This window comes from Carassius auratus, chromosome 22, assembly GCF_003368295.1.
Source record: "Carassius auratus strain Wakin chromosome 22, ASM336829v1, whole genome shotgun sequence".
NCBI classification, from domain to species: domain Eukaryota; kingdom Metazoa; phylum Chordata; class Actinopteri; order Cypriniformes; family Cyprinidae; genus Carassius; species Carassius auratus.
The window spans coordinates 23,708,544-23,722,679 of NC_039264.1; the positions used below are offsets into that span (position 1 = coordinate 23,708,544).

The 14,136-nt window shown below is 36.7% G+C and overlaps 1 protein-coding gene and 1 pseudogene across 1 annotated transcript; both read right to left on the minus strand.

Annotated features, from left to right (window-relative positions):
• Positions 1-3,305: 3,305 nt before the first annotated feature.
• Positions 3,306-11,291, minus strand: LOC113040538 (granzyme A-like; annotated as a pseudogene).
• Positions 7,075-7,905, minus strand: LOC113040084 (granzyme M-like). The gene is made up of 3 exons (XM_026198335.1): positions 7,718-7,905; positions 7,461-7,611; positions 7,075-7,212 (listed from the first exon to the last, which is right to left on the minus strand). Exons 1-3 carry the CDS (start codon positions 7,773-7,775, stop codon positions 7,143-7,145), a joined length of 279 nt encoding a protein of 92 aa, XP_026054120.1. The 5' UTR covers positions 7,776-7,905; the 3' UTR covers positions 7,075-7,142.
• Positions 11,292-14,136: the final 2,845 nt, after the last annotated feature.

The window sequence follows — 14,136 nt, forward strand, 5'->3', positions numbered from 1 at the left end:
AGAAATGCAAAGTTTTCGACTGCCTGACACAACACAAAGTAACACAACACAAAGTACCGATAAGAATACCGTTAAAGTACCGGACCGTTAAGCAGTATCGGTAAGAGTAGTAATACCGTTAAAACCTTAACGATACCCATCCCTAGTCACCATACTTGGCTAAATGTAACGTCACTTTCACACTTTCTTAAGATCTGTTCTCCCTAAATTTCACCAAAATATCTCCTGCATAAAAAGGGGACATAAAACATTGGACCACGTATATACCAATGTGACTGATGTCAACGAAGTCACATCCCTCCCCAACCTGGGTCAGTCTGACCACCTCTCTTTGTTCCTGCTCCTCGAGTATACCCCGGTAATCAGATGTGAAACCTACAATAAGAACTGCTAAAATCTGGCAGGAATGTGCTGACTCCACTCTTCAGCATCAATTCCAGCACACAGACTGTAGAGAGTTTGCTGCCCAGGCCACCACAAACTCTCAGAACATTGACACTTACACCAACTTTGTCTTGCAGCACATCAAAAGATGTGTGGGCAGAATGACTACACACACACACACACACAAACAAACAAACAAATTTTTTTTTCCCAAATCAGAAGAGAAAGAGATGCAGTCTTCAGGTCTGGAGACCAGGAGGCTTACAGCTCAATCAGAGCCAACCTGAGGAAAAGTATCAGCCAGGCCAAACCCGCACATAAATAGAAGAACACTTTAATTCTTCAGACCCCCGGCATATGTGGTAAGGCATACAAACTATCACAGACTACAAACCACCCTGAACTGTGCCAATTTGCCGCTGGCCCAAACAACTGTCCCCACTAGCTTCAAAACCTCCACCATCATGCCAGTACCGAAGCACTCCACTGCCTCGGTCCCTAACAGGTTTGGGAGGGTTACTTTTAAAATGTATTCCGTTACAGTTACTAATTACTTCATAAAAAAAGTATTCAGTAACGTAATTACTAGGGCCGGGACTTTAACGCGTTAATTGAGATTAATTAATTACACAAAAAATAACGCGTTAACTAAGATTAATTAATTACAGAAAAAAAATTGCCGCATTTTTAATAACTTATTTTTGCACCGCGGAACGTTTCTCACTGGATGAGTGTCGCCAGACCGATTATACTGGAGCACCAACTAGCGTTCGCATATCACCACAGCACATCTACGAGCCTCAAGTATCACCTCAACGCAAAACATATAGCAGCTAGCGTGGACTTTACACTTTATGTTGAACTATGTATTATTTTGTTGGTGCAACAGTTTATGTTGAACTCTTTATTGTTTTGGCCAAGGTTATTGAGAGTTGGACTTAGTATGTTTGGCCTCTGAAGCAACAGAGAGATGTTTTCTAATACTATAAATCCATGTGAAAAAAAATTACTTCTCACTGTTCTCAGGTCAAATATTTATATGAGATTAAAATGCGATTAATTTCGATTAATTAATTACAAAGCCTCTAATTAATTAGATTAATTTTTTTAATCGAGTCCCGGCCCTAGTAATTACTTTTGGATTACTTCTGGATTACTTCAAGGTCAAATATTATTTTTTAAAAACAACATTTATTAATTATGATTTTCACAGCCCTGAATTAATATATATGTAAAGGACTATACAGACATCTAGTGCATGGTATTGGTATTACAGATTATTTTGTTTTATTTTGGAGAAAATATAATAAGAAAGAATTTTAAGGAAATGTTTCTTCAACAGGAAAATAGAGAATACAAATTCATTTTTTTCCCCAAGCAAATATAATAAGAACACAATTTTTTGACAATGGAAAATGTTTCTTTAACAGGAAAATATAGAATACAAATTAATTTTTTTTTTCAATGAAAATATAAGAACAATTTTTAGACAATTGAAAATGTTTCTTCAAAAGGAAAATAGAGAATACAAATATTATTATTTTTTATCTTTGTAAATATAAAACTAATTTTTAAAAGTGCAAGTGCTTCTTTAGGTTGGATGTCGAATCCTTCAATGAACAAAGTGTTTTCTTTGCTGTAAGACACAGTTTGCACTGTTCAACGTTGTTTGCAATTTCTTCATTTAATCAAAATAGCAGCGGAATTTATGGAGTGAGTTTTGGTTCTTTATTACTTTTTTTAGTCTCAAATATTATTATTTTTTGCTATTGGCATGAAAACTTTTTCTCTCAAATATTCTTTTTTCTCTCATGAAATGTTTTTTTGCTATCAGTGTGATAACTTTTTCTCTCAAACTTTTTTTTCTCTCTCAGATCTTTTATTTTCTCGCATGTAATAAAGAACCAAAACTCACTCCATAGGAATTTCCATGAAATGAAGCGTTTTTGCAACAGTGATTCAATCTGCGTCTGAGGAGATTGTAGACAGCTGTTATTTGCGCATGCGCCAGCGGGTTGCACACGTGACTTGAGTGAGTCATTAATCAATTTGCGCATGCGCCAGCGGGTGGCACACGTGACTTGAGTGAGTCATTAATCAAGCTGCGCTTAATATAGTGTTATTATGCCAAAATACTTATTTATTTAGTTTTAAATGAAACCATTGTAATCCTGAAAGTATTCCCCCTTTTTTTCAAAATGTAACTATAATCTGATTACTACGTTTTTTGACGTAACTGTAACGGATTACAGTTACTGGATTTTTGTATCCTGATTACGTAACGCCATTACATGTATTCCGTTACTCCCCAACCCTGGTCCCTAACAACTTCCATCCTGTCGCAATCACCTCCATCATTGCCAAGTGCTTTGAGAAGCTGGTTGCATCCCACTTAAAATTCTGTCTTCATCCTACACTAGACCCATTCACCAATTTGCCTATTGCCCCAATATATCAACACAGGATGCCATCTCTACGGCACTTCACTCTGCCCTCACCCACCTGGACAGTCAAAATACACATGTGGGAATGCGGTTCATTGATTTCAGTTCTGCATTTAATACTGTAATCCCTTCCAAACGGATCTCCAAGCTCAGCCAGCTCTTAATCAGCACATGCCTTTGCAACTGGATTCTACATTTTCTGACTAACCAACCTCAGTCTGTTAAGTTAGACAGCCTCTCATCCTCCATCCTCTCCCTTAAGTAAGGTCCACTAATTACAGTATTTACAGTCTTCTATTAAACCTTTGTTTATTTATAGATAGATAGATAGATAGATAGATAGATATGTTATACATATACACATGTATGTATATGGATGGCAACCAAGTGAACTATTGTGAAATGAATTTGGATATGTGTTCCGTTGTAATATAATTATATGTGGTGACAATGAGGACACTATACAACTGATTGATGCTTGCCATGTGATACTTTTATTGAAAGAAGGTTTATGGGAGAATTCAAGAAAACATTTCTTCCCTTTTTTTATTTTCCATGAAGTCACTTAACATTTTTTATGGTTTTTTTGATCCATGGAAGAAAAGCTGAAATCTTGGTATAAACATTAGGTTTCATATTTGCATTACAGAGATCACGGTCACCAAAAGATGTGATACCAACTGCAATGTTTCCACAAACCAGAGGACCTCCGGAATCATACTGAGGAAACACAGATCAGCATGTCATTAGTGAAACCAGTTCATACAGTACATCACCATAAAATCTGTCAATCATCTTTTGTACGTACTTCGCAGGATCCACCTTTGCCAGACACACAGATCATCTGTGAGTCTATGTACTCAAATTTCCATATACCTTCACACTTTTGCCGATTTTCTATAAATGCATTTGCCTCCATTAGACGAGCACTCGGATTACCATTAGGCTTCAGTCTACCCCAGCCCATGACACTACAGACACGATTTGCTGTACCATCATCTCCTTCTTTTGGTAAGCGTATCCATTGAATATTATGTTTGTTTGGATTTATCTTTTCATATAGCTGTAATTCAAAAACACAACCATGATTAATAAGCATATTCTTTTATAAGTCTAGTTTCAGTTGATTGTACTGCTGTTCTTGAGGTTAGAACAGAAAACACAAAGGCTAAGGTCAATTCAATTAAATGATTTAATGTGCCTCTTAAAAAAGTATAACAACAACAAAAAAAAAATTACCAGTGATGTTTTATTAATTAATTTATTTGTTTATTTTGCAGTTTTGGAATTTTTTTGTTGGTACAATGAGCAATAAATTGGAAACGTGTTCAAAAAAAGCACTTGGCATTTTCTGTTTCCTGATCAGACATTGTTTTAAACAAGTAGTATGGGCACAGTTGCTTACCATCAAAAGCATGATGTCATTCCGATAAGGTCTGGTGGTGGATTGTTGATGTTGGAAGCAATACTTCACTTTGATGCGGTCCAAATTGTTACTCTTGCTTAAGTCAAGCACACCAACCACAACCATCAAACTCTGACACAAGCTGAAAGAGCATATTGGAAAGATTGATTTATGGAATCACAATGCTCATTTATTAGATACACTGTATAGTTGCACTGCAGTCATTTTGTTAACGTTTCAGTTAAAAGTAATCAAAACCTTATCCCCTCCTTGCAATGTGCAGCAGTCAAGACCCACTGATCAGAGATGAGGAATCCACCACAGATGTGTCGCTTGTTCCATTGAATAGAAACCATGTAAGGTCTGGAGTGGGCAGGCTTGCCATCCACTATACCCACATTTACATGAGCTGAGAGAGAGATAGTGTTATAAGTGAGTTTATTCAGCACATACCAATGAAATACTCTTACAATTCATACACCATCAGTCTCACCAGTGAAGGTCAGGTGTGGCAGCAGAGAGGCCAGCAGGAGCAGAGAGATGGTGGTCATCATGAAGACAAATCAGTGAGCTCTCACTGACAAAACACTGTATAAATATACTTTAAAGGTGGGCGGAGACATTGAGCTACCTACTCTTTAAAAAAATATATTGTAAAATGAGTGAGCACAGTTTCTTGTTAATCCTTGCGGTCACAAATTTAAGCCACAGGTGGTTTGGGTGATAAGAATTAAAGGTGCAGTGTGTAAATTTGAGTGCCATCTAGCAGTGAGGTTGCAAATTGTAACCAACGGTTGAGTCCCCCACTCACCCCTCCCTTAGGAGAAGATACGGTAAAGATGTCATTGGTAAAGACAGCAGAGAGCAATGATATTTCTTTGCAAAGGTAAATTAAGGAATTCTATTTACTTGATTATTCAATAGAAATTGAATAGAAATTGCTCAATCTATGCTAATAAAAACATAACGGTTCAAGTAAGGTCTTTATCCACCTCTGAAAACGTTATTTATAGCTTTGTAAATATTACACATTGCACCTTTAAGCATTTATTATGAACATAAATATAAATGATGAACGTACTTTGAATATATAAAACTGACAGATGAAATAGAAGGCGATGTGAAAATGTAAAGTTAATCAAAATTGGATTTTGGGCTTTTCACATTTAAAATAACTCTAAAAATGAACTCTGGGTCATTCTGGGTTTTCTGGTTTCACTTTTCAAAATGGTCATATTTTACTTGAGGTAAGAAAATAATTGTGTGTTCAAATGCTGGCATTTATCACTGAACATTCCTAAACCCTGGGTTAATGTTATTATTTGCATATGTGAAGCATCCATGTAACTGACTGGACAAAGGGAGTATGTGACCTGTCACCCTGAACTGAGAATATATAGTCTATGACAATGAGCAACAGCTGTGTGTGTGTGATTGCGAAACAGGTGTGCAGAGTGAAGGTAAATGAGTCCAGGAGCAAGGGAGAAACACAGGGGCATGTTCAAGTTCAAAACGGTGCGCAACGTTTTGCTACGGTTTCCGCATTGAACGTCATGTTTCCTGGAAACGGCGTGCACCGGTGTGCAACGGGGTTTGAGATGCGTTTTCTCTTGTTTGGTGGGTGTGTCAGAACTGCAGTCCAACCAGCAGCAACATGTATATAAAGCACGCGGTATTAAAGTGAACTCGCACAATGACTTCAAGAAAAATAATGTACACATGTGTTCGTTGCAGCTCGGTATACGCAACAACTGAGGATATTAGAAGACATGTTTGTCGTAAGTTTTATTGTAAAAATATAGGATATCAACATGATGTAGTTGTTTATATTTTTAGCTTCATTGCAAGTCTATGACATTTGGTATAGAAATAAACAATTGTAATTAAGAGCTTTTCCTAAAAATGAGAAAGAAAATACAGGGTATTAAACCCATATGAACTACAAATAAAGTCAGTACGTGAGGCTAAATAGATGGCTCCGAAAATTCTTCAAAAATAACACAGAGAATGGCCTTCTCAGCTGCCATAGTTGCAACGCTTGCGTCATCAGAACAGTGTGTTCAACGCATCACCGTTTCTGTTTAAAAAACGTTGTGCAACGTTTTGTCGGGGCTGAAGGCAGCCCAGGTGTAACAACTAAAACAATGATGAGGTAACAAGATAGGCGGGGTAAAAAAAGAGACAGGACAAAAGCACATGGCACCAAACAAACACAACACTCACAAAAGACAGTGACAGAAAGACAGAAAACTGTGACATTTACCATCACCATTTAAAGAAATCGCCTAAAAAGGAAAATTTGGTAACAGTTTAGTATGGGGACCAATTTTCACTATTTAACTATTAACATGACTATTAATAACATATTTGCTGTTTACTTGTACCTATAAAGCACATGACAGTTTATTTTAGGGTCTCTTAACTAGTTGCTTATTAACATGCATATTACTTGAATATTAGCCATTTATTAGTACTGATTAAGCACATATTAATGCCTTATTCTACATGACTTTATTCTACAGCCCTAATCCTACCCAATACCTGAACTTAACAACTACCTTACCAACTATTAATAAGCAGGAATTTATCTATGGAAAAGTCATAGTTAATAGTAAATAAGTGTTACGTATTCTAAAGTGTTACCACACATATCATTCATGAGTCGTGTGTGTGTGTGTGTGTGTATTTGGACACTGACATAATTTTCAGAATTAAAGGGATACTCCACCCCAAAATGAAAATTGTATCATTATTCACTTACCCCCATGTCGTTCCAAACTCGTAAAAGCTCTGTTCATCTTCAGAACACAATTTAAGATATTTTGGTTGAAAACCTGGAGGCTTGAGACTGTCCCATAGACTCATGTAAATAACAGTGTCAAGGTCCATAAAATGTATGAAAGTCATCATCAGAAAACTCCATCTGCCATCAGACGTGCAATCTGGGTTATATGTAGTGACTGGAACACTTTTTGTAAGCTGTGAAAACAAAATAATGACTTTATTCAATAATTCCTGCATCAACAGTCTCCTGCATTTTTTAAATGTTTTTGGTATAAATTTGCGAAACACATCAAATCTTTATAGATTTTTCCATGGAGAAATATTATGGTCACTAAGAACAACAGTCATATCTTTATTGAAAAACAATAAAGCGGAGCTAGTCAAGGGCAAAAGCTTAAATATTTAATTTAGTGATAAAAATGGCACTAAAATGAACCACTTACCTTGCACAGTGTGCAGCTGTGAGCACATATTGAGGATATATCAGAAATCCTCCACATAGATGCGGTTTATTGTTCTGCACTGAGACCATGTATTGCAAAGAATTTTTTGAAGCTTTTTTTCCCCCATTGATTATGTCATCTCCAGCCACAACTATTGAGAAAAACAATACAGAGATAACTATAAACTCAAACAATAGTCCCTTTAATGGCAAAAATTCAATGTGTAAAGGTTAAGAATTACTAATGAAAGATGCAACCTGTGATGTGCAGTGTGGTCTCAGCTGTGGCAAACAGAATAGCAGTGAAGCCTGTCATTGTGCTTGTGGAGAACTGAAAATGTGTCACTGACTTTTAGACTACTGTATTTTACTAATGTAAAAGGGCAAGCCTCCCTTTGCACAGCAAACCACAGCTCTTCCATATAATGAAAGTCAATGCAGTACAAATTAACTCTCGGCCTCACTCAAAATGTTATTCATATACAAAATTTGCACAGAAAACTTAAGTCATGAGGGTCAGTAAATTCCGACATTTATTTTTGAATTGGTGAATCTCCCATTACTCAATAAATAGTAAAATTTTATAGGTTGATTTTCCTGTTCTGTTTGTAAAAACATTGCTCACTTGCTTGAAAACCCTGACCAGCTTAACATAGCAACAGTGGTTCAATCATTGGTGTTAGTTTGGGCAGAGATGCCTGAACAATATTTTTGGAAAACTGTGTGAAATATTTTTTTTTTTTCATACTTAATATTTTATGCATATTTACTTAAGACTGTTAGCTCACAACTTTTTTATTTTTTATTTATTTATTTATTTTACTGTGGTGAGTCTCATGACCTTGCATAGGCATCAGAATTTATTTTGAGATGAGTCTGCAAACTAGACTTTCTCACAGGGTGTCTGACCACAAGCAATGAGCTCGGCCCCCACAGGAAACTAGGCCGGATGAGAACAGCTGAAACCATCTTTCCACAGAAAAAGCTTTTGTACGGTGTACATTTTAGGACATCCTCAGACCTCAGTCATTAAATGAAAAGGCATCATGCCTCAGACTAAAAGGCTTCAGTCATCGGACAAAACGGCATCTCGCCTCGGACTGAAAAGTCAGGTGTCCGTTTCGTCTGATGCCTTTTTGTCTGAGTCCGTTTCATCTGATGCCTTTTTGTCTGAGTCCGTTTCGTCTGATGCCTAATTATATGAGACCTGACACCTGACGTTGTTTTGCCTGAGACCTGATGCTTTTCAGTCCGAGGCGCGACGCCGTTTTGTCCGATGACTGAAGCCGACAACTGTACACCGTATTTGGTGCTTGTCACATCAATCAAGATTTATTCAATTAATTTATTATTAAATTATCTCAAAAAAATTCATCCACACAAGCAGACCCCATTATTGTTTATTCATCAAGTTTTTACTCCACACCTTCAAGAATAGCATTTATCCATTTAAAAATTTAGAAATCTTGGTGTAGACATTTGGTCGACTAGGTGAGTCACAGTTGTCTTTCTCATTGAATGAAACCACACCGACTGCATCAGTATTGCACACCAAAGGTCCTCCAGAATCCCCCTGAGAAAAGAGCAGGGTGTGAATAAAATTGAACTATCTCACGATTTGTGATTTGTACAGAATATTATTTGTACCTGGCAAAATCCTCCACGACCGCCTGCACACACCATACGTGAGGTGGAGTATTCTTTTCTCCACTTCTTCTGACATACTTTGTTGTCAATGATGGTGACATTCACCTCCATTAGCTTATTACTTGCTATATCATTGTTGTTTGTTTTCCCCCATCCTGCAACACTGCATTTGAACTTGGCCTTGATGTCCTTATCTTTCTTGGTATGGAGATCAACTTCACGTTCTTGCTCTTTTCGATTTTTTCATCTAGCTATATCAAGTAATTCAATCATTAATGCAGATCGTTTTCCAAAAATCAACTCTTTTTCTATTTACATTTTGTTTACTTCTAAGGATAATTGGCTTACTAGGTATGTTAGTATTTTACAGTTGTTACATATGCTTTAAAACAATAGAAACATGAAACAAAAGTAAAAATATATTAATAGTAATTAAATACTGTACATATTGTTCAGTTAACAGCATATAGGATCATATCTTTAAGGCTTTGTTGATACAAAAATCTTATTTTCTGGAATCTTAAATCTTGTAATTACAACATAAGAGAAAACCTATAAATTTTGACATTCCAAATCCAAGTCATATCCAAATGTGTTGTGAAATCCAATTCAAATTCAAATTCTCAGTGTGTCTCAGTCTGAACGATCAGGTTTCAGGTAGCTTGTTTTATCACTTTGTTAGTATGGGAAACAATGTTTGAATTAAAGCATGTAATGATTTGCAAAATGAACTGAGTAGCCAGTCTTTAATATCAGATTTGAAACCAAATCAGATTTGTGTGCAATGTGTAATAGGCTTAAGGGAGTAGTACGTTCACTTTAGTTAAAACGTAAAAAATAGTTAAAACACTATTGCTTTATTGCAGTTTGCTCTGCCAAACTAGCTGAGTCATTTACCTGAAGTAGCATGATGTCATTTAGCAGACTAGGCTTATACCCAGGGTGGATGTGGTAGAATTTCACACCCATGCGACCAGAGCCTTTAGTGTAATCATGAGCTCCAACCACAACTGTCAACTTGTCTCCGCTGACAAGATGAAGAAGAAAACAAACATTACTTTAAGAAAAAAACAGTATTTGTTGAACTACATACCAAAAGTAATGCCACTGAAGATCCATTATTAATTCCCCAAAGAAAGTTTCAGTAAACACTTCTTAAAAGAGCAGTCTTTCTTAGTGTGGTCTTAATAATCTAAAGAACCCTTTGTGCAGTGGAAATGTTCCTTTGATGATAAAGGTTCATCTTACACCCATCAATGCCAATAAAGAACTTTTATTTTTGAGACCGTATGAGTCGTGGGCCCATTTGGTTGGGTACTATTATACTTTGTGTTATTTCCAAAGAAGTCGCACCAAGTGATGACCTTGTGCTGTAGTATGGGGCTCTCTTTGACTCAAAGTAAAATTGTAACTGAAAAAAAAATAAAATAAAATAATATATATATATATATATATATATATATATATATATATATATATGTGTGTGTTTAATATTAATGACTTACTATTTGAAGCAGTGCGCAGCTGTCATGACAAACTGCGCAGACACAAGGAAGCCACCGCATATGTGTTTTTGATTTCTTTGAATTGAAACCATGTAGGGTCTTGAATGAGGTTTGGCTTCTGTGCCGTTCACTATACCCACTTGCACAGATTCTAAGATAGAGAAAAATTGTTTAGGTTGGTTAAGTGAGAAGTAGACTTGAACTAATACAGAGCATATTGCTAACATTGCATAAAATGAACATTAAAATACCATATATTTGATAAATGTAGAAGACATAATAGAAGTCAGTTTTTTCAGCATTTTCTTACCTGGAACACTCAGGTTTGGTAGCATGGTGACTAGCAAAAGCACAGAGATGATCATTATGCTGTACTTTGAAGGCTTCTCAGGAGTTCTGAAGATCTCACTGGTGTTGATGGTGGTATTTAATGCATAGTTTGCTGGTTTAGCCCCCCAGTACCAGTCATACTTCCTCTTTTACAGCTTGATGTGGCTTTCATTTTGCAGCACCGAGGTGGAAAAGATAGGTGTTAGGTTTGTGGTCTTAATAGAAGTAGACTATTCTCCTCCATGTTTGATGTAAATTAATATTTCTTGAAAATTATGTTAGGCGTGAGAAATCATTTAAGAGCTTAGTCACACTGGCTCATGCTACCTGTGGTTAGATCTCTGAATGTCAACTCACACTGCATTAAAAGACACCAACCAAAAGTAACAGTTGGTCGGGTTTTGTCTGAGCACCACGTGTTACCTATGTTAGCGATGATCTGAGGTTGAACTGTCTGAGAAGTAACATGCTATACTTGGTTGGCTCTTATCTCACACTTTTTAGTTGACTGTACATAATGTACAAACAATTAGTTGATTTTAATTGTAAAAATATATTAATCTGTACATTTAACATACTATGCATTTGTTGCTCAGAAAACCCTGAAAGATAAAATGATTCTCACAGTATAGTTTCTATTCCCAGTATGCTTTGCTTCTTCAGAAGTAAACGTTGAAATGTACTGTTATTTTGCCTAACGTTAAATTAGGGGGTGCTCTGGTAATCTTTAATGTTCTGTTATATTTGGTTTTAAAATGATTTCTGTTATCGCTGCATTTTGAGGGTTTTACCATTGTCCTGAAGGGTAGAGCCTTTGGTCGAGGATTGGTCTAGAAGGGATAAGACGACTATACACTGCTTTATTTAAAAATCAACATTTGCAGATGTTGGTGCACTGTCTTTCTGGTTATGTTACCACATGCCTGTGTGCCATGGGTAGCTGGATAATTGAAACACACTCTACTGGAGAAACACTTACTTGATCTTTTTAAGGCAATCAGTCTATATGGTTTTAACAAGTAAATCTGAAATTGCCATGTTACTTTAGTTAGCTCAACTTAAAGTAAAAGTATATCTAACTACAAATGAATTTGTTGAAAAAAAAAGGCTTTTATTTAGTTTTTGTGTAAGGAAATCGTTTTGTAAGATCTACATGCTTTTTTAAGGTCCACTAATTACAGTATTTACAGTCTTCTATTGAACTTTTGTTTATTTATAGATAGATAGATAGATAGATAGATAGACAGATAGATAGATAGATATATAGATGGATGGATGGATAGATAGTGTATGTATATGGATGGCAACCAAGTGAACTATTGTGAAGTGACTTTGGATATGTGTCCCATTGTAGTTTAATTATATGTGATGACAATCAGCTGTGGCACTACCATTGCTCATTTTAGCCCAGGCCTATGAGTAGTGAGTGATTTTCATTCTAGCGATTCATCCGATAAACAGCCAGAGGAAAGCTTTGAGTGAAAGCTTCTCAGCCAATCAGCAGCTTCTTCCCCCGCATCTGGAATCTGCATCGTCATCAGCAAGTGATCCAATGAAATGAATGACTTTGGCGGACAGTTTTGCTAATATGAAATGTTCAAAAGAGATAAATGAAGTTAGCTTACTGCCAACAGTTAAGGTGTATCTCTTTGTCCGCATCAGCACTTAGCTGAGGACTGCGATACACGTTGCAAGATACAAGTATATCTTGGTATACACATTAGGTTTCAGATTTGCATTACAGAGATCACGGTCACCAAAGGATGTGATACCAACTGCAGTGTTTCCACAAACCACAGGACCTCCGGAATCATACTGAGGAAACACACGTCAGCATGTCATTATTGAAACCAGTTCATACAGTACATAACATCTGTCAATCATCTTTTGTACATACTTCGCAGGATCCACCGCTGCCATAGACATAGATCATCTGTGTGTCTAAGTACAAATCTCCCCATCCAAAGTGACACTTTTGCTGATTTTGTATTAAAATGCTTGCCTCCATTAGACGAGCACTCCGATTTTGTTTTAGTAGTAGTAGTAGTAGTAAGTTTATTTTGAGCAAAGAAAATAAAAATAACAATACATATTAAGATACATACATAGAAAATTAGAACAGTTAATCTCACATATATATGTATCCATATGTATCCATATCCATACATATACCTTACACATAATAACTACAGACAAATATGCACACATACACAAACACACACTCTTCCCTGAAAGAGATGACATCTTGTAACTGTGCTTTAGGCCGATGCCTTGTGAAAGAGTATGGAGAAACACACTCTGAACTGTATGATCATCATATTTGATGTCTGAATTCACCTGTGTAGAGCAGAACAATATCTTCTACTTTTCGGCTGATCATGCGGTACAGGAACTGCTGTGGCGTTTCATGGTCCTGCTGCTTGGCAGTCATAAGTTCCTGGAAAAGTTTATTACTGCTGCTTTTACCTAGATGAGACCGGAGAAAATTCTTCAATTCCACAACAGTCATGTCATCCTTGGTTATTAACATATCTTTAAAATGTCCAGGTTTAATCATGCGGAACACCCCTCAGATTATATTGCTTTCAGTGCAGCCTTCCTTAATGCCTTCGTCTAAGACAACAACTTAAGTATTTCAGGTAAGTGATACATGAGTAATTTTTTCTATGACATACTGTAAGTGTCTTATAATCTTACAAATTGTTTGGACATTAAAACATGTAAGTTACAGTATGGTATTGTCACAGTTGGTAAACCGTGATCTCGGGATGTTTACACTTTGTGGTGAATTCTGTGTGTTCCGCATCTGCACTGATTAGTTGTGGGCGTCTCCGTTAATTGTATCAGCAACAGCTGCCACTCATTACTCATCCACTATATAATGGCTTGTCTCACGTCTTGTGTTTGTGAGATCGTTGTTCTATGTTTGATGTGTTTACCCCCTGTCTGGCTTCAGTGGTGTTTTGCGTTTGGATGTCTGTGTTTCCCCAGAACCTCATCCACTCTTCGTACGTTCATTCAGCCACGGACACTTACCTTCGGCTCTATTCCCCGCAGTTCCTGTGCCACTCTCTCCTGCTGCCTCACGCCGTCTACATCCGGATTACTCCCCTTCTCTCCACCACCGTCTGGACTTCTCATCGCTTCACCATCCCCTCGGAGTATCTCTGTCTCATCGTCATTGTTTGTTTATGT